At 41.8% G+C, this 27446-nt stretch overlaps 1 protein-coding gene across 1 annotated transcript in view; it reads right to left on the bottom strand.

Moving 5' to 3' along the window:
• Positions 1 to 27446, bottom strand: part of SPECC1L (sperm antigen with calponin homology and coiled-coil domains 1 like) — a 122720-nt gene that overhangs the window by 94877 nt on the left and 397 nt on the right. Inside the window, exon 2 of the mRNA XM_040619485.1 lies at positions 3 to 192. Within this exon, the coding sequence (XP_040475419.1) occupies positions 3 to 155 (153 nt within the window). The 5' untranslated portion in view covers positions 156 to 192. The remainder of the gene's footprint in view (positions 1 to 2; positions 193 to 27446) is intronic.

Below are 27446 nucleotides of genomic sequence, written 5' to 3'. Positions count from 1 at the left end.
ACCTTTGACAATGATGCTGTTGTTCCAGGTTTTACGAGTTTGCCTCCTATAGATGCTGAAGAGCTGTTCTCAGGTTTAGTTTTTTCTACTGTCTGCGTTTTGCTTATCCCAGACACCTTAGGCACTGAGCCAACACTCCTGCTTGCTTTCTTCATTCTGGGTTGCCTCTTCCTGATGCATTTACAAACAAATCTGTGGAAAGAAATGACATCATACTGAGAACACAACTGGAAGAAAGCTCTTCAGAAATCTCTTTCTGAAAAATTTTACCATGCAATAAATAAAAATATTTGGAAGCTAGATATTGATACAGAAAATAAAAAGTTGAAAAGCTCTTAGACTTGTTAATCAAAATGCACCCCACGTTTAAGGCTTCCTCCTTGAATATGACTAACTTCAAACTATTTTGTGCATTCTAGTTCACTCATTAAAAGGAGTATCTTAGGGAATCTGAGTGGCTTAGTCAGTTGAGGGTCTGACTCCTGATTTTGGCTCAGGTCATGATCTCGGTCCTGAGACTGAGCCCACATCCAGCTCAACACTGAGCCTAGAGCCTGCTTAAGATTCTCACTCTCCCTCTCCCTCTACCCCTCCTCCCCACCACTCACAGGAGCACATGCACTTGCTCTCTAAGGAAAAAAATAGGAATATTCTAGAAATCTAATGGAACTGGCTAAATACAACACAGCACACATTATCTTTAGCATTTAATAAAGAAATAACCATCCTGGCATTTGAGAATTGGCCACTCTGCAGGTATTTAAGGGTGATCATATTTTCCAAATTACCCAGCATAGTCCTAATTTCAAATATCTGCTGTGATAACCTCACATAAGCCAGGAGAACATTCCAGAAACTCCAACATTTAGGATCTAAATATATTTCCCAACATATCTCTTTTATCAAGAGGCAATATCAAAATTCCTTATCAGAACATAAACTTCAGGGGCACCTGGGTGGCCCAGTTAGCTGGGTGCCTGCCTTCGGCTCAGGTCATGACCCCAGAGTCCCGGGATGGAGCACAGCATCGGGCTCCCTGCTCAGCAGGGAGTCTGCTTCTCACTCTCCCTCTGCCCCTCACCCTGTTCATGCTCTCTGTCATGCACTCTCTCTCTCTCAAATAGATAAATAAAATTTTTTAAAAAAGAACACAAACCTCAATTTTTTGGTTCAGAAAACAAGGCCATCTCTATGCCTGTAAGGAATGTGCAAGTCTACCACCTAAACAGCTCATGCTTGATTTCATAGCTTAGACAACTTGAAATACCACTGGCAGCACACAAAACTGCACCCAGATAAACCCTTAAATATATCTTTATTGACTAAGCTAGAAAAGCAATCCCTACAGTAAGTAATATCAGGGTTGGAAAGATGTCACAGACCGGGCTGGCTTTCACAAAAATGAAAGCCTATTTGAATGTAAGCAGTTTTGTGTATGGTGACTCTGAGAAACCACAATGAGCATAAAAAGAGACTGTTCTATTCTGTGAAGATTTCTAAACACTAATAAAAATAAACTTACAGAATAACCTTTTGGAAAAGAAAAGGCTCATCCCAATAGCCTTAATGAGTACTTTACCTACACTGAGCTCAAACGCTCCAGATTTATCTTGCCTTGACATTATACAAACTGCACCAACGGGTTTGGTGGCAGGAACAGTGAGACAGGGTGAAGGGGGCTCTGCTCCACCCCTCAACATGATAAAAAGAACGCTGTTATTAACAGCAACCAAAGCACAGTGAAACCTCAGCACCAAGTCTACGCTTTTCTCACCTACAGAATGAAGGAATGACACTGGGTCCATCGCTAACTCAAAGTACTGTGGAAAAATCTAGTTCCTAAGAACATTTCCTTCAACTTTTCACTTTCCCTTTTTATTTACCTGCTCTTTTCTAAGTCTCATATCTTGTAGATGGCTCCCTGAAGTTTCTTTCTTCTCTTCTCCAAATTCCACTCCCGCACTCCTTTCTACACCACTCATTCCCTCTACCATTCTCTGCCTACTCATCCAACTCCTGCCAGAGTAACTCTTCCTAAACAGGCACCATCCAATAGAATTCGCTGCAACGATAAAAATGTTTTATGTATATCTGTGCTGTCCAATACCACTTTTGGCTACTGAGCACTTAAAATGGGGCTGGTGTGACTGAGGAACTGCATTTTTAATTTTATTTAATTTTAACGAATTTAAACTTAAAGGTACATGGTAGCTACCATACGGGACAATATAACAGATTGTCCCTTTCCTGCTGCTACCATTTAAAACATAATGAATTACCACTTTTCACCCACTAGGATGGCTACAATCAAAAAGATAGGGGGGTGCCTGGCTGGCTCGGTTGGTGTTCAACTCTTGATCTTCGGATTGTAAATCCAAGCCCCACATTGAGTGTAGAGATTACTTAAAAAAAAAAAAAAAATTCTAAAAAAAAAAAAAATAGATAGTAACAAATGTTGTAAGGCATGTGCAGTAATTAAAAACCTCACACACAGCTGGAAAGAATATAAAATAGTGCAGCCGCTTTGGAAAACAGTCCAACAGGTCCTCAAATGCTTAAACATAGTTACCATGTGATCCAGCAAGTCTACTCCTGGATTTATACCCAAGAGAAATAAAAAACATTTGTCCACAAATTTATATACAAATGTCCACAGACACATTATTCGTAATAGCCACAAACTGGAAACAACACAAACAACCTCAAAAAATTCTCCCAAATTAAACTATAACAGAATTCTTTGTGGATCCAGAATTCTTACTGGATACATATTACTATCACATAGTTCTGTTTACATGCCTTCTGCATACAAAATAATTGTTTCAATTCCAAATGTCTATCAACTGATAAATGGATAAAAAATGTGGTATATTCACCCAATGGAATATTATTTGGGCATGAAAAAGAAATGAACTACCAATACATAGTACAACCCTGAAAACGTTAAACCAGATAAAAGACACCAAACACAAAGAATCATGTATTCTATGATTCCATTTATACAAATTGTCCAGAATAGGCAAATTCATAGGGACAAAAGTAAATTAGAGGTTATCAGAGGTTAGGGTAGCAGAAATATATACTGACTGCTAATGGATACAGGGTTTCTTTTTTGGGATGAAACATTCAGAATTAGATTGTGATAATGGTTGTAAACCCTGTGAATATACTGAAAACCACTGAATTTTACACTTAAAAATGAGTGAATTGTGCGGCACATGAATTATACCTCAATAAAGTGGTTACAAAAACAAAAACAAAAAACACCTGGGGAGCCTAGCTGGCTCAGCTGGAAGAGCATGAGACTCTTCCTGTAGGGGTTTTGAGTTCGAGCCCCAAGTTGGATGTACAGATTACTTAAAAATAAAATCTTAGGGGCGGCTGGGTGGCTCATTCGTTAGGCATCTGCCTTTGGCTCAGGGCGTGATCCCAGAGTCCTGGGATCGAGCCCCACATCAGGCTCCTCCGCTGGGAGCCTGCTTCTTCCTCTCCCACTCCCCCTGCTTGTGTTCCCTCTCTCGCTAGCTGTCTCTCTCTCTATCAAATAGATAAATAAAATCTTTTAAAAAATAAAAATAATAAATAAAAATAAAATCTTAAAAAAAAACAAACCCAAATGAACACCAAACAAGGACTTCCAGAAAGCAGATCCAAACATTATAAAATACTCAATAAGATAAACAGAAGGACTACAGTTGTGCAAAGATCAGAGAGAAGGCAAGGAGCACAGCCAGAAGCTTTAAAAATGCTGAGATACACACTGGTCCAAGACACTGGCAGCTTGAGATCTAAGATCTTAGACCACCCATTCTCACCCATATTGGACCCAAAGCTCCCTTTCTCTAATAAATATGTAAATACACCTTTACTACTGAAGTGAAATCCAAAGCTAACCTATTTATTATATACACACAGGTACTTTCTAAAAATATCTACATAATGTGGCAACTAAAACATAAAAAAAGTAATTTGTAATAAAATAAATGTGAATTTCAATATGTGAATTTCCAAGCAAGACTATATGTGAAATAAAACAGTAAGAAATCCACACCTCCAAGTTAAATCACTGTGAATTTGACTACAAATACTCTTGACTTGGGCACTTGGTAGTACTGCAACTCAGACACCATGCCATCTACCATGCATGCTATCAACAATGTGATTTTCTAAAAGGATGAATCATTCTTGGTGTGATGGTTAATTTTATATGCCAACTTGACTGAGCCATGGAGTCACAGACATTTGGTTAAACTATTCTGGGTGTGAGGATGTTTCTTCTTTTTTCTTTTCTTTCTTTCCTTTTTTTTTTTTTGAATAAGATTTGTTTTGTTTGGGTTTTTTTGTGAGGATGTTTCTGAATGAGATTAACATTTGAATTCAGAGATTCCTGACTCTTTGAGTTGGGATGTTGGTCTTTTCCCATCTTTAGACTCCACCTGAAAAATTGGCTCTTCTTGGGTCTCAATCCCACCAACTTTCAAACTTGAATTTACACCATGAGCTCTCCTGGTTCTCAGGCCTTCAGACTCGGACTGGAACTTACACTGTTGGCTCTCCTGGGGCTTGAGCTTGCTGACTGCAGATCCTGGTACTTCTCAGCCAACTCCTTTAATAAATTTCTTTGTGTGTGTGTGTGTGTGTGTGTGTGTGTGTGTCTGTGTGTGTGTGTGTCTGTGTGTGTAGATCCTACTGGTCTGTTCCTCTGGAAGAACCCTGACTAATACACTTGGTAAAGCTGAAAATAAAACAATTTCTCCTCAGTGTCTACAGTAACTGCATTCCTGGAAAATTTCATCTATACCAAAACTACACTTAAAAAATGCCTTCTTTGTGTAAAATGGAATTAGATTCTAGGCTCAGTCATAAACAGTTTTTTTCTATGTAAATTATTCAGCAAGATATTCCAAAGTTGCGGCAGGGCACAGGAAAAGTTTTGATCTTGCAGAACCGACACTTCATTGAGTCTAGAATTCCATGGCCTCTACTTAGAAATTTCAATAGCAACCACCAACCACTGAGACAACGAAAAAAGCTTCCATGATTTTCTAAAATGACTCCTATCTAAGGGCAAAGATCCTCAAAAACAGATTCTAATTCACCAGCAGATCTTGGCCCCTACCTGGTTAAGGAGGAATCGCTAAACCTGCCTAGAGAGCCTCTAGAGTCCCCTGAGCATGGGAGAGATTACAGAGTACAGGGAAAGGACCAGCACAGTTCACAGCACTTCAAGGGCCTAAAAGTTGAACAAAGGAATAACATTTTTTTAAAAATTACAAAAAAAAAAAAAAAAAAAGGGACGGCTGGGTGGCTCAGTTGGTTGGACATCTGCCTTCAGCTGAGGTCGATACCAGGATCCTGGGATCGAGTCCTGCATCAGGCTCCTTGCTCAGCGAGGAGCCTGCTTCTGCCTCTGCCTGCCGCTCCCCCTGCTTGTGCTCTCTCTGACAAATAAATATATAAAGTGTAAAAAGAAAAAGAGGGGCGCCTGGGTGGCTCAGTCGTTAAGCGTCTGCCTTCCGCTCAGGGCGTGATCTCGGCGTTCTGGGATCGAGCCCCGCATCAGGCTCCTCTGCTGGAAGCCTGCTTCTTCCTCTCCCACTCCCCTTGCTTGTGTTCCCTCTCTCACTGGCTGTCTCTCTCTGTGTCAAATAAATAAATAAAATCTTTAAAAAAAAAAAAAAGAAAGAAAAAAAGGAAGGAAGGAAGGAAGGAAGGAAGGAAGGAAGGAAGGAAGGAAGGAAGGAAGGAAGGAAGGAAGGGGAAAGTTAGTTAGCTGAAAAAAGAGGTGTGGTATAAGTTACTACTATCCCTTCCCCAGTCCTGCTCAGGGCTGTCATCAGCACCTGTCACTACCTCTAGTCCAGAGAAGTCAAGGTTTGGGAGGAATAAAACATAGCTCTCCTCACAATAACAGTATGGATCCTGCCTCTATAAATACTCAGAATAATCTCAAACTACAATAAATCCGTGAAGTATGTCAGATGTATTTCTCAAATAATATTTCTTAAAAACATCAAAACTGATGCACTGCTCCCCAAACAGGGAAAGGCACTGAAGGCCTTGAGCTCCTCCCATGGAGCAGGCATCCCATCCCAGCTGTGCCATACCTGATACAGTTCACTGAATCTTCACAGGAGCCCATACAGACATTGACAGAGGCTCAGAGAGTATATATAACTCACTTTCCCCGGATTACCATTCTTTAGTGACAGTCGTCCGAATCCAAACCCCATACGCTGCCCACTGCTCCATACGGTCCACAGTGCAACCATACACAAGAACTTTATCAGGAATGTGCAGTTTTCATCTCAACAAATATTTCACAAGGTATGAACAAAATGTAACAACACCAAAACTGTACTGCTCAATCTGCCCCTTCTAGATTTATCTACTTGTCCTTTGGATCAGTGCTGACATTCTTGACCAAATTTTTTTCATTTGAAGGTACCATCATGCTATTTAATATAAAATCTATCTTTTTTACAGCACAAAATTTATCGCCAGTTCTAAATCAGTAGGTATTAAGTTACAGCTGTGAAAATAAAATTCTTAGCTATAATCATATTAATTTATAGATACCTGCTACTTTTTCATTTAAAATAATTATTTGTTGGGCATGGGTGGGCAGAGACACAGCTGCCCTCATTTTACAGAAATAACCCTGCATTAAGAAGGCTGCAGTCTGGGTGGCCGGAACTCTCACCAGGATGTCCCTGTGCTTGGGCTTCCCAGGACAGGATTTACAGCTCCAGGAGCCCTGCCTAAAGCTAATTACACATCCACAGCCACACAGGAAGCTTGAGTTTCCTTTACATCTACAAGGAGATCACATAATTAAAACCTACTGAGGAAAACAAATAAAGGGCCATCTCTTACCTGCCAGATATGGTAGATAAAATACTACTTAAAAGTCAAACCACGGGGCGCCTGGCTGGCTCAGTTGGTAGAGCATTCAACTCTTGGTCTCAGGGTCGTGAGTTCAAGCCCCATGTTGGGTGTAGACATTACTCGAAAAAAAAAAAAATCAAACCACAGACTCTTAAAAATGGTAAATATTTTGGAGCCCATTTATAGGAAATCCTGTATGCAACATCACTGACAAAAAAAATCTTCTAGCCACTAACATCTACTGTTGGAGGAGACTGACTACTAAGAAGTTCTAAAGCAAGTCATTACTTACTCAACATTCACTGAATACTTACTTTGTGCCATGGGAAATGCCAGTTCTCTACGACACTCGTCAGACAAGGCATAAATAATACATGGACACATAAAGATAATTAGGACAAAAATACCTACTTCCAAGGAGTTCACAGTTTAGTGGAAGAAACAAGATACATAAACAAACAGTGAAGAGGACCCCACCCTTCATAAATTCTACTGATAATATAAGGTAAACAGATATACAAGGCACAATGGCAGTAGAAAGAACTAGTCCTCCATTCTGCCTCTGGGGAACTGGCTGAGAGGTACACCTCACAGAGTTGTGAGAAAGCATGGGCTCACTTGAAGGACTCTAAGAACTTGGGTCTGGCTAGAATACAGAAATGTCAAAATGAGGACTAGTGGGGAAGGGCCCAGTAGGCCAGTCAAGCCCTGGCCTCTGTCCGAAACAGGATGGCAAACTACAGACAGACTAAAGTCAGTGCAGCCCTAACTCGGATTTACAAATCCTAAAGACAGACCTGGGGCTGGTGTGGAGGATGGGCTGAAGGGGCGTAACATGCTGGCGAGGCTCAGGCATGAGAAAGCCTGATTGGCATCTCCTTCCCTGTAACTCCCTTCCTCTGACTTGACTCCAAGCTCTCCATTCAAAAGTACCACTCTTGGGGCGCCTGGGCGACTCAGTTGGTTAAGCATCAGACTCTTGATTTCAGCTCAGGTCATGATCTCAGGGTTGTGAGATCGAGCCCAGGTTTGGGCTCCATGCTCACTGTAGAGTCTGCCTGTCCCTCTCCCTCTGCTCCTGCCCCCAGCACTCTCATAAATAAATAAAATCCTTTTTAAAAAAGTACCACTCTCATCCCACAGCTCTCCCAGGATCTGAAGATCACCACAGCACTACTCTATGCCCGCCCTTCTTCCACATCAGCCCCACGAATCTTCAGCCGTACCTCCAGATTCCACACCATCTGTGTTCATTGGCAACGTGGTGCACAGGCCCTTGGAACTGGGCACAGATGCTATACAGATCTGGTCTGGAAAGCAGAGCTCAGTATGACTATTACTTCTCTTGATCTAGACACTGAAGCTCCTCTTAACTTAATCTAAAGAAAGAAAAGCTGCTTTTCTAGGAGCTAACAGAAGCACAAACTGAGTTCATGGTTACCTAATACTTACATGTCTTTTTCACGCAAATGGCCATTAAGCTGCTTTTTCTCTTTTTTTCCCCTAACATTTTATTACGGAAATTTTCAAACACACGGAAATGTTGAAGAAACTGTAAACACCTCACTGTTCTTTTTTTTTTTTTTTAAGATTTTATTCATTTATTTGATAAAGAGACAGCCAGAGAGGGAACACAAGCAGGGGGAGTGGGAGGAGAAGCAGGCTTCCCGCAGAGCAGGGAGCCCGATGTGGGGGTCCTGGGATCATGGTCCTGGGATCATGACCTGAGCCCAAAGCAAAGCTTAACCAATTGAGCCACCCAGGCACCCCCAGTCACACCAGGATCTTGACACTGTCACTACTTTTTCCTTTGAACGCCTCCTATTCACCTCCAAGTAGAACCTCTTTCCTTTTGTTATATAAATTGTATTGCTGTTTAAAACTATTTAAATTTAATTGTTATTTAATTGATATTTTTAAACCTACTGTGCTTCTTTAAAACAACAGTATCCCAGAGACTGCCCTACCTGGCACAAACAAATCTGTATCCCTGGGCAAGTTATTCGACCTCTCTGAAATCTCAGTTTCCTCACAGGTAAAATGGGCGGCTAATGCTACCTCCCTCATAAGGATGTTGAGAGGATTAAATGAAGTAATGAACCTAAACTGCTTAGCAAGGTGACAGCTCACAGTAAAGATGGGATAAATGTGAGCTATCATAACGTAGAGAAGAACACACTGCATGCCCCAAGTATGACTAATGTCTTATTAAAATAAAGCAGCAATTCAAAAGGCACTTTGTAAGAGAAACCCTTTATAAAGAATGACTAAAGACTGTTTATACTCACTACTTACATTAAATTATATACTATTGCACACAGATGTCAACAAACAACACTTGCTTCTGGTTCTTTCCCACTGAAAATTATATATCAGGAAATACTGAAAATACATGGTAGGAAGTTCACTGGAATGATAATCAGGAGACCTGGATTATGGTCGCAAGCCTGACAAGTCTGCATGACCTTGGTAACTCATGCTAACTATGTGAGCCTTGTTTATAAGGTAAGGAGGATGGATTAGGATCCCAGAAATTCAAAAATCCTATTTCATAATTTATACCACTCAGAACCAGGAATCAAAACTACCTTTAAAAAAGAAACTGCTGATTAGGTATGATTTTTTTACGCCTATCAATAGCCCACTAAAAATCCAAAAAGGGTTTCAACCCAAACGACCTAGATACATTTCTCTCTTATTTCACAAACTCCATATTTGAAATGTAGGGATTATATTAAAATGTAAAATAAGAACGGACTTAAAACACTGAGGAGAAGGAATCACACAGTCAAGGGAAAATTGAAATTTAGGAAACTAGCCACACTGGAGTCAGTAACTACAGGTTACTAAATGAATCAAAACCAAAAACCAATCTGATAAAAGCATGTGGGCTACAAAACCAAACAGAACACCGAAGAAATTCAGTAAGAAATGTTTTAATTAGATAAATCCTAATGCAACAGACTGATCCGATAGTGAATTCCTCAACACATACACGTTTCTAACCCTTCTTTTGTAAATTATGACAATCAGAAAAGTGCATTTACATATATACATTTTACAGACTTGGAGCAAGGCTCCACTGAAAAAGTCAAGGCTTACTCAGAGGAAAAGCGTGAGCCCTGTCATGCCAAAACCCTGCACTTGTGCAAGTGGGCATGTATGCAAGATGCACAAAACAGGGAGAGGAAGGAGAGAAGCCGAGGTGAAATGCCTTTTGACATACAATGCTCTGCCTAGTCTGGATCCACATACAAAAGTCCATTACTGCCCAAAATACTTCAATGATTACTAAGCAGCTAACAATTATAATGCTTACTGACAATTTTCAAATGCTTATTTTTATTGTAATACAATACTTTCTCATTTTTAACACTGATTTTTTAAAGTTTATTTATTTATTTAAGTAATCTCTATATCCAACGTGGGGCTTGAACTCACAACCTCGAGATCAAGAGTCACATGGTCTTCTGACTGAGACATCCAGGTGCCCTGACACTGGTTTTATTTCATGCCTAAAATCAGGGTGTGATTATCAGCTAACGTGCACATTTAATATGGTAGTTTGTCTTGTTACGGTATTGTTTCCAGAAATCAATGATCCACATTATGACTTATTGAGGGGGGAAAGTGGCATTCAGCCACCTCTTCTCCACTTCCACCTCCAGCCGTGAGAAGGAAGGAACTTCGCCCCAGGGTCTTCTCCCTACCCTAGGGGTGTACCACTCTTAAACACCCCCACGGTCGCAGAAGAAGGAAAAAACAGCTACCTCTCTGATTTCTCCCCACTTTCCCTCCCAGCTTTTTCCTTTCCATCTGGCCACGCTCTGTGAAGGGAGTATCAACAGGAGAAAGGCCACACTGACCAGCCATGCCCAAGTGGATACTGAAGTTAGCAATAAGGAGCTGAAGGTGAGCAGAGCTAACAGCCCCAAAAGGAAGGTCAGGGGCCAAGTAAGACTGCAATAGAATGCGATAAAAAAAACTGAGCAGGAGATGAAGGATAAAGACCTTTTCAAAACTTTGGCTTTGTTAAGGGGAGACAGTCATGAGGAGGTAGAGACACTTGTGGTGGTGTTTAAATTATGAGCAAGCTGCCTGGAGACCATCGGCCTGCCAGGGAGAAAGGCCAGTGCTGCACCAGCACACCTGATTCTCATCATCACCCTATGTGGCTGGAAAGGAGGAAGAAATTGGGGTTTAGTGATGTAAACAGCTTGCCCAGAGTCTGCGCTCTTTCCACTAAATCACAGCTACTGACTGACAGGATGCTAAGAAAAGGAGTTAATTATCAGCAACAAAAATTCAAAAGCACAACTCTATGCCCATTTGGTTTTGGCCAGAGAGAAGCCCACCAGTATTAATTTATGATTTCTATTACTCTACAAGATTTAACCCAAGGAAATCTTTAGAAACTAGAGGCTCCCTGGATTTTTCAAACTTAGAACCATAAGTCGTCTTCTTACTACTTTCCAAATAATAACAAAGTATTTTTTAGGTTTTTTTAAGTTTTATTTAAATTCCAGTTAGTTAACATACAGTGTAATATTGGCTTCAGGTGTACAATATAGTGATTCAACACTTCCATACATGACCCAATGCTCATCATAAGCGCACTCCTTAATCCCCATCACCTATTGAACCCACCCTCCCCACCTCCCTTCTGGTAACCATCAGTTTGTTCTCTATAGTTAAGCCTCTGTTCTTAGTTTGCCTTTCTCTCTCTTTTCAAAAAAAACCTAATCTTATACCAAGACCTCTTCAGATCCATTTCTGGAGATCTCTCTTTTTAACATAAGCTGCTGAAAGGCCGTTAAACTGACAATACTTAACATTCCAGACAAGTGACAAGGCTGGAAAAGGACAGCCTAAAAGAATTTCTGGCCACAATACACAAATGATTTTTCCAGATTTAGTCCAAAACAAATTGGTTCCCAAAGTTCAAACTCCCAGAATGCAAGAAATTTTGAGTCTTTTCTGGCCATTCCCTCCTCAGCCAAGTTTTGTGAATATTTACAAACAAGAAAACGTTTATTCAGGACCCCTTCAAACCACAGCTTTATGCTCGGAGTTTTGGCAGGCAGTTACATAACTGCACAATGCTATATTCATAAAATAAACCGTCGGCCATATTTTTAATTAAAAACACCAATTTGATATATTTTTATATTTATAACGAACTCTGATCCAAAATACAAAATGAAATATTTTCTTTGCATTTCATTAATCGTTCAAATGTAACAGTGTAAAAAATCCTTTAAAAATAAGCTTAAGGGGGGGCGCCTGAGAGGCTCAGTCAGTTAAGCATCTGCCTCCGGCTGAGGACCCTGATGCCAGGGTCCTGGAATTGAGCCCCTGTGTTGGCCTCCCTGCTCAGTGTGGAGTCAGCTTGTCCCTCTCCCTCTGCACCCCCCCCCACTCGTGCTCTCTCTAATTCTCAAATAAATAAATAAAATCTTTAAAAAAAAAAAAGAAAAAAAAAAGAAAAAGCTCAAAGGTCCACCTGGCTGGCTCAGTCGGAACATGCAACTCTTTATCTCAGAGTTGTGAGTTCAAGCCTCACTTTGGGTATAGAGCTTACTTAAAAATAAATAAGTAAATAAATTTTTGATTTAAATAAATAAAAAATAAGAAGCTTAAAATTTTAGATTTGAACCACTTCACTAGAAAAGCCAAAAGGAAAGAGACAAAGTGTCAGTGAGGACATGAACACCTGGAACTCTCACACACTGCTGCTAGAAGTATAAAACAGTACTGTTATTTTGGAAAACATTTTGGCAGTTTCTCATAAATTTAAACACATACCATATTACCCAGTAATTCAGCCCCAGGTATTTATCCAAAAGAAATTAAAACATATATGCACACAAAGACATACACAAATGTTCATAGCAGCTTTTTAAAAATATATACAATACCCCCAAACCAGAAACAACCCAAATTCCCATCAACAAGGGAATGGATAAACAAACTGTAGTACAGCTATATAATGAAATAAAATCCAGCAAGAAAAAGGAAGCATCCACTGATAACATGGAACAGCATGGATGAATCTCAAAAGCAATATGATAAATGAAAGAAGCCTGAGGGGTGCCTGGGTGGCTCAGTCTGTTAAGCATTTGACTCTTGACTTCAGCTCAAGTTGAGATCTTAGGACCATGAGATCAAGACCCGAGCTGGGCTCCCTGCTCAGCAGGGAGTCTGCAAGAGATTCTGTCTCTTCCTCTCCCTTGCTTTCTTTCAAGTAATAAATAAATCTTAAAAAAGAAAAAAGAAAGAAGCCTGATACATTCCATTTACATGTTCTACAAAATGCAAACTTTTCTACAGTGGCCGAGACAGCGGATCGGTGGTTGCCTGGGGGTGGAAGAAGGGAAATTAATTGAACAACATATAAGGGAACTTTTGGGGGTTATGGAATCTGGACTCTGTATCTGGACTGAGGTGCTGTTTATATGGCCATATACATTTTCAAACCCCATCACACTGTACAATTAAAAGGAACCATTTTGTTGTATATAAATTATACTGAAAAACTCATTTTAAAAAAAGCAGTAAAAAGGTTCCTAAATGTTCAACTAAAAAAACCAAAAATTTAGATTAGAGAATTGTTTTGTCAATAGCATAAAGGAAGTCTTTCTAAACTAAACAAGTTAAAATAGATTAGACTGGGTGCCTGGGTGGCTCAGTTGGTTAAGCAGTCAACTCTTGATTTCAGCTCAGGTCATCATCTCAGGGTTGTGAGACTGAGCCCTGCATGCAGCTCCATGCTGCTCTATGCTGGGTGTGGAGACTACTTAAGATTCTCTCTCTATCCCTCTGCCCCTTCCCCACACCCTCTTCTTAAAAAAAAAAAGATTCGAATTTGAATTTGGTTTAATAATAATGGAATCTTTTTCAATAAGCATTTCACTGGTTAGGAAAAATGAAAATTAATAAAAAATACTGAAGAGTCCTTTTTCCTTTTGTCTACTGAGTAAAAGGTTGTAGTCTCAACAGTGAAATTTTGCCCCCTTGGGGACATTGGCACTGATTGTAGACATTTCTGGTTATCATGATGGGGGTAGAGGCGCTACTGACATCGACTGTGTACAGGTCAGGGATGGTCTAAATATCCTACAATGCACGTAACAGCCCCTTTGAACCAAGAACTATATGACCCAAAATATCAATAGTGCCAAGACTTAGAAACTTTGGTGTACAGGGATTGGTTTTAAGCCTGGGAAGAAGGGAAGAGCTCCATCTTTCTGTACCTTACCGTACACAGGGCCATATCTGCACAGACATTCTGTTGAGCTGAAAAACCCAACTCAACAGAATTGGCTGACAGGCAGGTAATGTCTCTGCCACAGGCCTATTACTCCCCTGGGTTTCCGTCCACATTTCCTGGGAAAGGACAGACAGCTCAAAGAAGGGCTCTCTCTGATCTCCCTGAATGAAATGTGAGAAGGAGCCACAGGGCCTCACTGCTTACCTGTACCTTCTTCTGCAATCCCCTTGCTGCCTGGCAGAAACTGACAACATGATGGCCAACCTCCACCATTCTCCCATCCCTCTGAAACCTCGCTGGCAAAAAGGAAAGAAGGGAAACTATATGCCAAGCGCTATGCTGGAAATTTCACACACATCGTTTCATTCAATCCTCCTTCATCTAAGGAGATGGGTACGATTATCAAGTCCACCGTAAAAAAGGGTAACCCGAGCCTTCAAAGCTGGCAAATATGACAGCAGGGATCTGAGTAGGTCTCACTCCAAAGCCCACCCCACTCCACCACACCTGGGTAACTCCCTGGGCTGTCTTTCTTTATCTCAAGGGGTGGTCTGTAGAGTGAGACTAGAGGGCCTCTGGTGTGCTCTATGTTCAGAGACATTTAACTATGGTGGGACATGTCTTGGCAACCAACAGTAGGTATGGCTTATAGCATTCCCTCCTCTCCAGCCCTGCCAGCCCTATTACAGCCTCTTCCTGTGTCAGGGAAAACATACAGCCTGACAACTACCACAGCCTCCTGCCGTTCTCCCTGCCTGCAATGCTCCTGTACCACAACTGTTTCTCTACACTGAAGCACAAAACCCACCCTGCCACTCCCCCACTAGGTAATGCCCCACTGCCTGTCTTAGACCAAACACCCCAGTGACCAATACACATCCCTCCAGACCCCAGCTCCCACCCACCTTCCCCACCTGGTTCCCCATTTTACACACAAATGTAGCAACACTCTTTCAAATACCCACACTTCTACTCCCACCACTCGCTATTCCTAAAAGCCCCTTACCATCTTCTTGCCCGAGAAATAACAGCTCACATGTCATGTCAAGATTCAGCTCAAATGACATCTGTTGTCATTTGACTTCCTGCTGTGGTGGTACTTCCACCACAGCACTCACCTCACACTGTTTTATCTAGGCAACATCTGGTACACAATTAGACTATTAAAAAAAAACTGCTGTTTATCTCAAATTCAAATGTAGTCGAGCATCTGTATTTTCTCTGGCAACCTCAGGCCTGGCACAGAGTCCCTCCAAGTAGAGAGAAAAGGAAAGGCAGCAATAGGCAAGGGAGCAAAAGAACACAAGAAATAATATACAAAGTGAACCATGACAAGAAAGACAGTTAGAAGGCTTATGTTATACTCAACATGAATATTAAAAGTCCAAATCCCCTTGTTTAACACCAGTTCTCCACAAAACAGCCTGGCCGACAATTCCAAAACCACTCTCTGGGACTCTTCTCCAAACAGCCTAAGTTTAGAGCAGCAGGTCTGTTTCTCTTCCACGAAACCACACTGGTCACCTCTGCCTTACTCACGCAGCTCCCACCAACTGGTGTGTTCTTTCCCCAGTTCCAATGTCCATTCACTGAAAACGCCTCCTCCTTCAAAGCCAATCTCAAAGGCCAAGCACAGCTCAAGTCCCCTTGAGGTCTAGCTCAGAGAACTTAAGGCACCAATACCAACGCTCACACATGGTCTCCCTCTCTTCGTGAGCACCCCCCCCCAGCACTTATCAACACAACCTCAGCTGGCAGTTGTATACAGACTGCTCCCCCAGGCCCCACTGAGGATGCAAATGCCCATTTCTGAGGCAAGGCAGGGTAAGTACCTTAAAGATATCATTTAATAACTGTACAGAGGATGGAACCAAACACCCGATAAACAGACAAAAATCAAAGCTATGAGGTCAACAGCCTGAATCACTGCTGAAAATGACATGTGTGTCATAAGAAAATCTTAGTAAACTCTTTCTAGACAGGCCAGTTAACCACCTATTACACAGTTCACTGCTGTTATAAGACATCCTGTAACAGTGTAGAACTTCTGCTCACCGATTACTGGTAGGATAAGGATATAAGAGGGAAAAAGAGAAAAACAGCAGGAAAGCACTTCCTTCTGAGTTCACAATGTCACGGTCCACACTTCCTTGTTCAAACGCTGAGATACACCATATACCTCAATTACACTGATTTGGTTGTTGCCAATTTAGGATCATATTATTTCCCTTCACTGCATGAATAATGTATTGCAAGTTCAAGCAATAAAGCTCAGTCACATGTCAGAATTTCAATATAACATAACCAATTAAATATTAAGAAAACAGAGGGGCGCCTGGGTGGCTCAGTCAGTTAAGCATCTGCCTTTGGCTCAAGTCATGATCCCAGGGTCCTGGGATCAAGCCCCGTGTTGGGCTCCCTGCTCAGCAGGGAATCTGCTTCTCCCCCTCCCTCTTTGCCCCCCCATCTCGTGTGTGCTCTCTCTCTCTCAAATCTTAAAAAGGAAAAGAGAACATATAAAATATGTCTCTGTTTCATTCCAATTCTTTACAAAGTAAAATTTTGCAACACTACTACATGATGTGAGCAAACTCTGAATTTCAGTAAAAGGTTACTAGTAGCAGATATTAAGAATAATAGATCCCCATACAAACATCACAGCATTCTTACCCCCAACTTAGAAAATGGGAGTCTTCAAATTCTAATATAGGGCTCTGGAAACAAGTCAAAGAAGAGGGACTTTCAACTCAGTAGATTGTTTAAAAAATATGGCTGTTTTCAAATTTGAAAAGATACAGAAAGCAGGAATAGGACTAGTGAGTAAACGTTATCAAGAGGCAGATTCTGGGACAGCTAATAACCAGAGATGCCCCCACACCAAATGAACAGCCTTAAAAGTAGTTGGGTCCTCCTTCCTGCTCTTAAAAAGCCCTGCAGTGGGGGCTGGGAGGGCTGATTTATCATGAGACATCAGCGGAAATGGGAAGTTCCTACACTAACATCGGTTAGCTAGATATCAGATATTCACAATGGTTCATCTCTAAAGGGTCCAGACACCAGTGGGATAACTTCAGTTATTTTAAAAAGCATTGTATGGTACTTCAGGAAGAATTCTCCTGACTGTCTCATTTGCTTGTCTCCTGAAGCAACCTTTTTCAGTTCAGCTACCCTCACCATCTGAAAGCTGCCAAGCTTCTGACACAGCATGGCACAGAGACTTAGTCCCTGAACAAATACCTAAAGTCTGGACTTCTTTTTTTTTTTTTTTAAGATTTTATTTATTTATTTGACAGAGATAGAGACAGCCAGCGAGAGAGGGAACACAAGCAGGGGGAGTGGGAGAGGAAGAAGCAGGCTCATAGCGGAGGAGCTGATGTGGGGCTCGATCTCATAACGCCGGGATCACACCCTGAGCCGAAGGCAGACGCTTAACCGCTGTGCCACCCAGGCGCCCCTAAAGTCTGGACTTCTGACAAAATTTTTTTTTTAATTTTGTAAACAGAAGACAAACCGGTAACTGCTATGCAAAAATTCATCAGCTGTCTGAGAGGTAACAGGTCTTTTCCTTCTTGACTTCACTAATCTCTGAAACCACTTTTAAAGATGTGCGGTGACTGAGAATTCTAACGATCCTTTCGCAGAAGTCACTCACGTCAACACAGAACCTGCCACTCTTACACCCTCTCGGCCCGTTTGTAGTGTACAACTCCTTTGGCCAGGCAAACGCAGCATCTATATAGCTTTTTCTGTACAAAATTTTGCACAATCACATGCAACTGTGAACAAAATAGGGTGAGAACCTTGGGTGCTTATCTCCAAGGATATAAACCTTGGGTGAGAAAGTAAATACTGAATTAGGCTTTCATCAGAGAATCTCATACTTACATAATAAACCTCTCCTTAGCCTATCACCCCAGTATACAGTCTTCAATTTTCATTTCCAGCTAAAAAAAAAAAAAAAAAAATCCCTCTAGGAATAGTATTAGAAAAAATTATAAATTCCAAATTCATACTTTACTGTCACTTTATTTAAAATAATACAGGGGGGGGGTGGCGCCAGAGTGGCTCAGCCCGTTAAGCATCTACCAGGGTCCTGGGATCGAGCCCCGTGTTGGGTCCCTGCTCAGTGGGGAGTCTACTTCTTCCTCTGCCTCTCCCCCTGGCTTGTGCTCTCTCTCTCGCTCACTCACTCTCTCTCTCAAATAAATAAATAAAATCTTTAAAATAAAAGAGAAGGAGGGGTGCCTGGCTGGCTTAGTCAGTGGAACATGTGACTCTTGATCTTGGGGTTGTGGACTGAAGCCCCATGTTGGGTGCAGAGATTATTTAAAAATAGAATCTTTTTTTTTAAGATTTAAATTTTTTTTTATTTGAAAGAGAGCACGTGTACACACGCAAGTTTGGGGAGATGGAGAGGGAAAGAAGCTGAGCAAGGAGCCTGATGGAGAACCTGATTTCACAGCCCTGAGATCATGACCTGAGCCCAAATCACGAGTGGGACGCTTAACCATCTGAGTCACCCAGGCACCCCCAAAATAAAATCTTTTAAAACAAATAAAATAAAGTAAAATAAAATAATACAGAGGTAATGAGGATATATTCCAAATGTGAGAAAAATGAGCCAAACAGAATTATCATTAAATTTTATCAAGAGACCATCTCACATTTAAAACTTGCCTCCGAGTGGCTTAAGGAAAAAGAGGCAAGAAAGAGAAGAGAGGAGGCCCAGCTAAGAGCTCAGGCAATAAAGGATGTAGAAAGAGGATGCAAAGAAGGGGAGCAAAAGGAGAGAGGACTTTGGTAAAACAGGTCAAGCATCAAGTTTAATCCCCTTACCCATCATCCCTTTACACCCCACAGCCTTTGTTACTAGGTAGTAACCTGAAAGGGGCAGCTCCTTCGATTCTTGGGCAGTTTATGCAGCCAAATGTCAGTGCAATTGGATCTGCCAATTACCAGAACACCTGCCAAAGCAACACAAAATAAATTGCTTCAACTATTTCAATTACAAGAGAAGCAATGCCCACCGAAGTCTTCCATTCTCCAGGCTAAACAGCACTGTAGTTCCTTCAGCCTTATGACAAATGCATTCTAGTTGAAAGGCAGCATATTATAGTGAAAAGAACATAAGACTTTTAGTCAGAAACCATGGCTCAAATCCAAGCTTGGCCACTGGTTAACTCTGTATTCTTAACCTCATTTCCTCATTTATAAAATTAAGGAAAATAATAGTTGTGCTAACTATCTCAAGATGTGTTGTGAGAGGACCGTATTTAATGAAAGGTACACATGAAATATACACTTTCCCAGCTCCGCTGCTATAGATGCTCATTAGACTCCACAGCACTATTAACACAGACTTCACAGAACTTATGTACTCGCTTTAGAAATAAAATTTTGAAACCCAACCCACCTAAGCACATGTGTGATGGCAGAGGGAGTCGGAGCAAAAGTCAGGAAAGGAAGTGATTAAAAATTCCAGTGCAGGGGCGCCTGGGTGGCTCAGTCGTTAAGCGTCTGCCTTTGGCTCAGGGCGTGATCCCAGAGTTCTGGGATCGAGTCCCACATCAGGCTCCTCCGCTGGGAGCCTGCCTCTTCCTCTCCCACTCCCCCTGCTTGTGTTCCCTCTCTCGCTGGCTGTCTCTGTCAAATAAATAAATAAAATCTTTAAAAAAAAAAAAAAAAAGAATCCCAGTGTGGCTAGACAGCATCCTGTCTGACATTTATACTCTACACTAGCCCTTCAGAAATACAACTTTAACATAAACGTCCAGGTCGCTTTTTTTTTTTTTAATTTAAAAACAAGGAACGTTAGTAACTGAAATGCCAAAAAAACTTTCTTGCAAAACATTTTATTCATTACAATTCAGTAGAGCTTATGATTCTTTTGTTTGTTTTAAGATTTTATTTATTTATTTGACAGAGAGAGAGACAGCGAGAGAGGGAACACAAGCAGGAGGAGTGGGAGAGGAAGAAGCAGGCTTCCCATTGAGCAGGGAGCTGGCTAGATCCCAGGACCCTGGGATCAGGACCTGAGCTGAAGGCAGCCACTTAACCAACTGAGCCACCCAGGCGCCCCAGAGCTTGTGATTCTTGATCTTGGGGTTGTGAGTTTGAGCCTCACATTGGACACAGAGTTTACTTAAGAAAACTAAATAAAGGGGCGCCTGGGTGGCTCAGTCACTGTGTGTCTGCCTTCGGCTCAGGGCATCTGCTCACGGCGTTATTCCTGTGTTCTGGAATCGAGCCCCACATCAGGCTCCTCCCCTGAGAGCCTGCTTCTTCCTCTCCCACTCCCCCTGCTTGTGTTCCCTCTCTCACTGGCTGTCTCTATCTCTGTCAAATAAATAAATAAAATCTTTAAATAAATAAATAAATAAAACTAAATAAATAAATATCTGCTGAATTGAATGAGTAAATGGTGTATTTTTACTACGAAATACTACTATGAAGCCATTAATCACAATGAGTCAGAGTAATGCCAGCTGATTTAATGGAATTTCCAGAAGTACTAAGTGAAGAAAACAAGAAGTGTCAAAAAAAAAAAAATCCCATTTTTTAAAAGAATACTCTGGAAACCTTATATCGAGGAGGAGGTGGGGAATCTGAAACCCTCATACACTGCTAGCGGGAAGGTAAAATGATGCAGCTTTGGAAAACAGCTTGGTGGTTCCTCAGAGTTTAGCACAGCTACCATATGACCCGGTGATTCCACTCTGAGGTACACGCCCAAGAGAACTGAAAATATTCATCCACAAAGAAACCCGTACATGAATGTTCACAGTAGCATTGTTCGTAATCACCAAAAGTGGAAAACCAAATGTCCATCAACAAAGTATAAACTATTATGTGGCCATAAAAGGAATTAAGTACTAATAAATGCTACAACATGGACAATACTTAAAAAAATCACGCTAAACGAAAGAAGGCAGACAAATGTGCACAAATTCTATGACTCCATTTCTACGAAATACCCAGAACAGGCAAATCTAGAGAGATAGAAAGTAGATTGGGGATTCCAGGGGCTGGAGGGAGTGGAGAATTGGGAGTGACTATTAATCAGAACAAGGCTTCTTTCTGAGGTGATGAAAATGCTCTGGAATTAGACAGTGGTGATCAACGCACAACTCTATGGATATACTTAAAACCACTGAAGTATACACTTCAAGAAGGATGAACTTTATGGGATATGAATTATATCTCAATAATCCTATTATTTTTTAAAAACATACATGTTTGCAAATGAATACATGAATAATAAAGAATGATGAAGAAGAGTATGGGAGGGAGGAGGGGGCCAAGGCTTAAGGCAAGGAGGAGATAAAAAAACAAAGACTAAAAAAAATGCAAGGCTGGAGGCCCTGCATGGGGGGACTGGGCAAGGCTGAATAAGCCAGCAATGAGGTGAGCATGGAGAATAAAAAGGAGGGAGCTAGGGCAGGTAATTGGTAACAGGGGAGACAGAGGAGACCTGGATACTGTAAGGATTCAATGGAGTCTGCAGAAAACTCGGACTGCCAGAGAGGGAGGACAAGAAAGAACATGGGAGAGAAGATTTAAGGCTGGCTCAAACCCACTAAAGCTTAAAAAAGAAAAGTGTGCAAGAAGAAAATCCAATAGGTTCTGCTCAAGAATCGTTGAGCCTGGTAAGATAAAACCAAACTACAAGGAGAAGCTTCCAAGGAAAGAGGGAGTGGGACTCAGGACAATGGCTGTCTCCTACGTAGGAAAAAGGGGCATCTCTTGGGAGAAAGTGTCCAACTGTGACTGTTCCTGGGGGAAAAAAAAAAAAAAGCAGCTCCAACGGACTGCCTCGGGAATTCTCAGTAGAAGAGGTGCGACTGGAAAATGGCTGACTTGGGATTTTTCCCAAGAATATGAGAAGGGAGAGGAAGAAACGGACTTTTTTAACCTTTTTTATTTAACAGTTTTAATTTAAAAACTGCCAGGTTTTCTGAATGCCTCTTTCTTAAGCTTAACCAGGGTCTTTTTTTTTTTTTTTAAGATTTTATTTATTTATTTGAGAAAGAGAGAGAGAGCGCGCAAGAGCACAAGCAGGGGGAGTGGGAGAAGCACAGGGAGAAGCGGGCTCCGCGCCGAGCAGAGGGTGGGACTCAATACTTGTTCCAAAGACCCTGGGATCATGACCTAAGCCCAACACAGACGCTTAACCAACTTGAGTCGCCCAGGTGCCCTTAACCAGGGTCTTTTTATTTTTCTTTGTAAAACCTCAGTTCTTTTGAAAAGAAGTATAATATGGGGCCTTCTTGTAAGAGACAAGGTATCTTTCCCCGTTATCATTTTTTCTTAACATTTTATTTTTGGGGCACCTGGGTGACTGAGTGGGTTAAGCATCCAACTCTTGGTTTTGCTCAGGTCATGATGTCACAGGTCGTGGGATCAAGCCCCGACTGGAGAATACACGTTCAGTGGGTAGTCTGCTTGAGCATTCTCTCCCTCTGCCCCTCCTCCCGCTCACATGCATACACGTGCACACAAGAGCTCACGCTTGAAAATAAGTCTTTAGGGGCGCCTGGGTGGCGCAGTCGTTAAGCGTCTGCCTTTGGCTCAGGGCGTGATCCCGGTGTTCTGGGATCGAGCCCTGCATCAGGCTCCTCTGCTGGGAGCCTGCTTCTTCCTCTCCCACTCCCCCTGCTTGTGTTCCCTCTCTCGCTGGCTGTCTCTCTCTGTCAAATAAATAAATAAAATCTTTAAAAAAAAAAAAAAAAAGAAAAGAAGTCTTAAAAAAAAAAGATTTTATTTTTAAATAATCTCTACACCTAACATGGGGCTCAAACTCACAACCCCGAGATCAAGAGTCAAACGCTCTCCCCACTGAGCCAGCCAGGTGCCCCTCACTTTATCCCTTCTGTTTTCCCTAGGCTATATGCACAACAGACAAACTCACAATTTAATATTTTTATTTCTTAAACCTTTACTGTCCAAACACATCAAATCAAAGCAAAAACAAAAAACCCAAGGTGGAAGGTATCCAAGGAGAATGGGGGAAGCAATATAGAGCAAATGCATATTCCTTCTAGAGCTACGAATAAAGATAATGCCCACCTGGTTTCTGGGTTATCAAACACATATGAGAGTCCCCTCCTTCAAGAAATGATTTGAGTTAGACACTAAGATACAACTAAACAGACTTTGCAAATTGGTGTGTAACAACTGGGAGAGGTCTCACAGCTGGAGAGGTCAAGCGCACCTGGAGTGAAACCCCTAAGGGCAAGGACTTAGGTGATCTCTACTTCCTTGGTAGTGCTGACATGCCTAGCACATAACAAACGCACCCAGCAGATACAACCACCTCTGGTCAAGCCACACACTCTGCTATGCACTGTGACGTCACTGGCTAGTGGAGGGAACAGACAAAACACAGGGCACCAAATCCTTACCAGACAGGGAGCTGGACAAGTATGCAGGAGATAGGTCAAGGGATGCCTTCAAGGCAAGGTAATATCTAAGCTGAGTATGAAGGTGATAACGGGATGAAGTGAGAGAAGAACATTCCAGCAGAGGGAGACATGGAGACTGGAGAGAGTTAAGGGACCAAGAGTGGTTCAGCAAAACTCAGTGAAGCACCAAAAAGGGTGCGTGGGAGGATGAGAATGGAGGCCAGAGTCCAGTGATGAAGCATCCTGGATACCAAGATAAGGATTAGTAAATCTGATTATGAAAATAGTGGGAGCCATTGACGGACTTAAAATTGGTGGTGGGGATGTGGGGTGACTATGAACAGATGTATTTTAGAAAGACGGAGGCAGGAGCAAACCTCTGGATTTAACCAGAAAAGAACTACAATGACAATGTGGGAAAAACACTGTTAACAGATCTGCACTCTTTTCTAGTGGACAAATTTTCTTTTTGGAGTTACCCAATTATTTTGTTTTGTTTTTTTTTTTTTTTAAAGATTTTATTTATTTATTTGACAGAGATAGAGACAGCCAGCGAGAGAGGGAACACAGGCAGGGGGAGCGGGAGAGGAAGAAGCAGGCTCCCAGCGGAGGAGCCCGATGTGGGACTCGATCCCGGAACGCCGGGATCACGCCCTGAGCCGAAGGCAGACGCCTTAACGACTGCGCTACCCAGGCGCCCCTGCCCAATTATTTTCTGAAAATAGAGAACTTAGAGGTGGCTGAGAGCAGTCAGTCCTCTAAGTACAGAAATTAGTATTACAAAGAATTAGACTGCATTATTCATTTTAACTCAAGACACTTTTAAAATGTGTTTGATACATTTAGATATCCTACAGTTTCGTGAGTACCAAAAAAGAGAGAGTTACGATAACTTTAAATCTTATCTGTTATTAACAGCAGACCAGAATGAATTTTAAAGACTTCACAGACACAAAGATCATCTGCTACATTCACTTTGGAACAAACCATTGACACTTCTTCCCCTCAACACATCTGAAATACAGTCTGTAAGCCTAATTTCTCAATGGTCATGTTGTTTCACAGCAAAAGACTGAGGCCACAATACTAAAAGATTTTTGAGCTGAGAGAGAAACCCCATGGGGGTTCCTTACCTCAGCAGCTAGTCTATTCACCACTAACAATTCCAACCACCAGGAGGAATTTCCCTGCCTAGGCTTATTTTGTTGGCACAAGCACACACGAAAAAATATCCTGACATTTTATATCCAGTAGGAAAAAATAATCAGAATAGTAACATCTTTAATACCAAGCAAATTTAACCAATTTTCCCAGTTGCCTGTGGATTTGGACAGATGGCCAAAAGTAAACTCATATTTACTGTAAAAAATAATCTGTATTTTAATCTTCTTAGCACCAAAAGCCCAGCGAACTTTTTCCTAAACTCCCTAACAACAATAGCAAAACAAAAGATTTTAGGCTATCTTTATTTCTAAAAATATTTTATTGTGATAAGATAACCAACCTTGTATTTGCCATTTACAATCACCATATACCACCATTTACCATCATCATTTCATAAAAGATGCTTAATTTCAACACCAAGAAAATGACACATATATATGTATATATACACACACACACATATTTTAGAAAGGGCAGTCCTTTCATTGAATAAATTTTGTTTAATAAAAAACTCCCTCACATTGTCCTTGTTTTTCTCTATACTCTAAGGCCCATTCAACACTCCCTTTCAGAGGTCTCATCAAGAGTCTCCAAAATTTGTTCTCACCAGTTTTATGATGGCCTCACTCGCTGTCTTTGGGGAGGGACCACAAACAATGCCATGGAACTGATGAGAAGACCCAGTTCTACTAAAAGTGGAAGAAGACTCAGTAGACAAGGGTCCATTAAGTGTTAAAAGTGGCAAGTGGAGCTCGTTTCCATCTCTTTCCTCCTCCCCCACCCCCCACACTTTACAGATAGGGAAAGGAAGGTCCAGAAAGGAAAACCAATTTGCCCAAAGCCATAAAACCAAGAGAGTATCTCTATCCTGCTGATACCCTGGCACCAGTCCTCTACTGAACTGGACAGTTTGCATAATACTAAGTACAAGTTAGCCATGTCATTTAAATATGTATATGGTATGGGGCACCTGGGTGGCTCAGCCAGTTGGGCATCCCACTCTTGATTTCTGCTGGGGTCGTGATCTCAGGGTCCTGGGATGGAGGCCCAACTCCATGCTCAGCGCAGAGTCGGCTTGACATCTTCTCCCTCTGCCCCTCCCCCGATTCGTGGGCGCACACACACAGCCATGCACGCTCTTTCAAAAAAATAAATCTTTAGGGGCGTCTGGGTGGCTCAGTCGTTAAGCGTCTGCCTTTGGCTCAGGGCATAATCCCAGAGTCCTGCGATCGAGCCCCACATCAGGCTCCTCCGCTGGGAGCCTGCTTCTTCCTCTCCCACTCCCCCTGCTTGTGTTCACTCTCTCGCTGGCTGTCTCTCTCTCTCGAATAAATAAATAAAATCTTTTAAAATAAATAAATAAATAAATCTTTAAAAAATAAAAATGAAAAAAATAAATATGTATATGGTTATATGGCAAGTCTTATGTATTATGAAAACCCAACCCTGGTAGTAATTTTGAACCGAAGCAATACTATCAGCTGAGTCATGTGAAATTAAGGATGTACTGTGTCAAACTGGTTATAAAGAGAACCTGTGCTTCACAGAAATCCCATCTCGAGACAACACAATGTAGATACACACCCTAAAAATTCAAGTTTAAAGCATTTCTATGCCACAATATTCACTCTCTTAATGAAAATGAATGTCAAGAAAAGCCCTACATACCTAGAGTATACACAGGCTATTAAGAAACATTTTCCAGCTACCTAAAGTTGCTGAGTCTTTAAAGACTCTCCTTGGTGTAGAAAAAATCAAAGGGGGAAAGGAGACATTTTTAAAGAGGAAATTACTGGATCAGTTAGCTATTTCTTTACCAAAAAAGATTTTCCCCAAATCAATACTCGACTTCTCCTTACAGATATACCTGTCAGTATTGGTTTGACTATTTCATAACCTACATGTGTTATGCTGATGTCTACAAAGCTCTGATTTCATCTCAAGATACATCCTCCTGGCTGACAGCAAACGCTGTTGGGCTCTGCAACATTTTTTAGTTTCCTGAATCTGTTGTAAACTTAGAAAACATTATCAATGGCTTGAGATGCTCTTTTTACAACACATTTTTCCCTGTAATCAATATAGGGCAGCGAATTTACGGGAATTTTTCCTGGACCCTCCCGTACTTGCCGGCAAATTACCAAGGGCATCAACAAATCAAAGCTCTCTATATTTGAATGATCACAGGAATTCCTACTTGGTCTTGTAAATAGGCTGAAACTGCGTGGAACTGATTTATTTTCTAGCCATCTCCAGGAGAGGTGCCAAACAATGAACTGTGATGTCTTATATATAACCACTTAAGCCACACAATTACCAGATTGAGGGAAATGCAAAATTCCCTCAACAAAACACCAGATTATCCATATCCAACCCGATGCAATTAACCAGGTCTCAGGAACAAAACGACATTCCACTCGCTTAAGGATGACCTCCCTTCTGCGCGGGGCGAGGGTGGGGGCGCGTGCCCCGGCGGAAGCAGAGCCCGCAGGAGACCCGGGGTCCGCCGCCCGCGGCCCTGCTACCCCAGCCGCGTCCTCGGGGCCCCGGACAGCGGTGTCTCCGCCTGGAGAAGGGAATCAAGGGATCAGGGCTATGGGGCGCCGGCCCCAGCCTCTTCTGGGGCGCGGGGAGAGCAAAGCGCGAGGGTCTCGCTCAGCCCCTTGGCTCAGAGGGACCAGCAGACGAGGGGGGGGGGGGCGCAAAACCACCTGGGCCGCAAC

Source organism: Ursus maritimus, unplaced genomic scaffold, assembly GCF_017311325.1.
Source record: "Ursus maritimus isolate PB19 unplaced genomic scaffold, ASM1731132v1 scaffold_33, whole genome shotgun sequence".
Lineage (NCBI taxonomy): Eukaryota > Metazoa > Chordata > Mammalia > Carnivora > Ursidae > Ursus > Ursus maritimus.
Note: the sequence above shows the minus strand (reverse complement) of the source record. Positions and strands in the feature narration are given on the sequence as shown.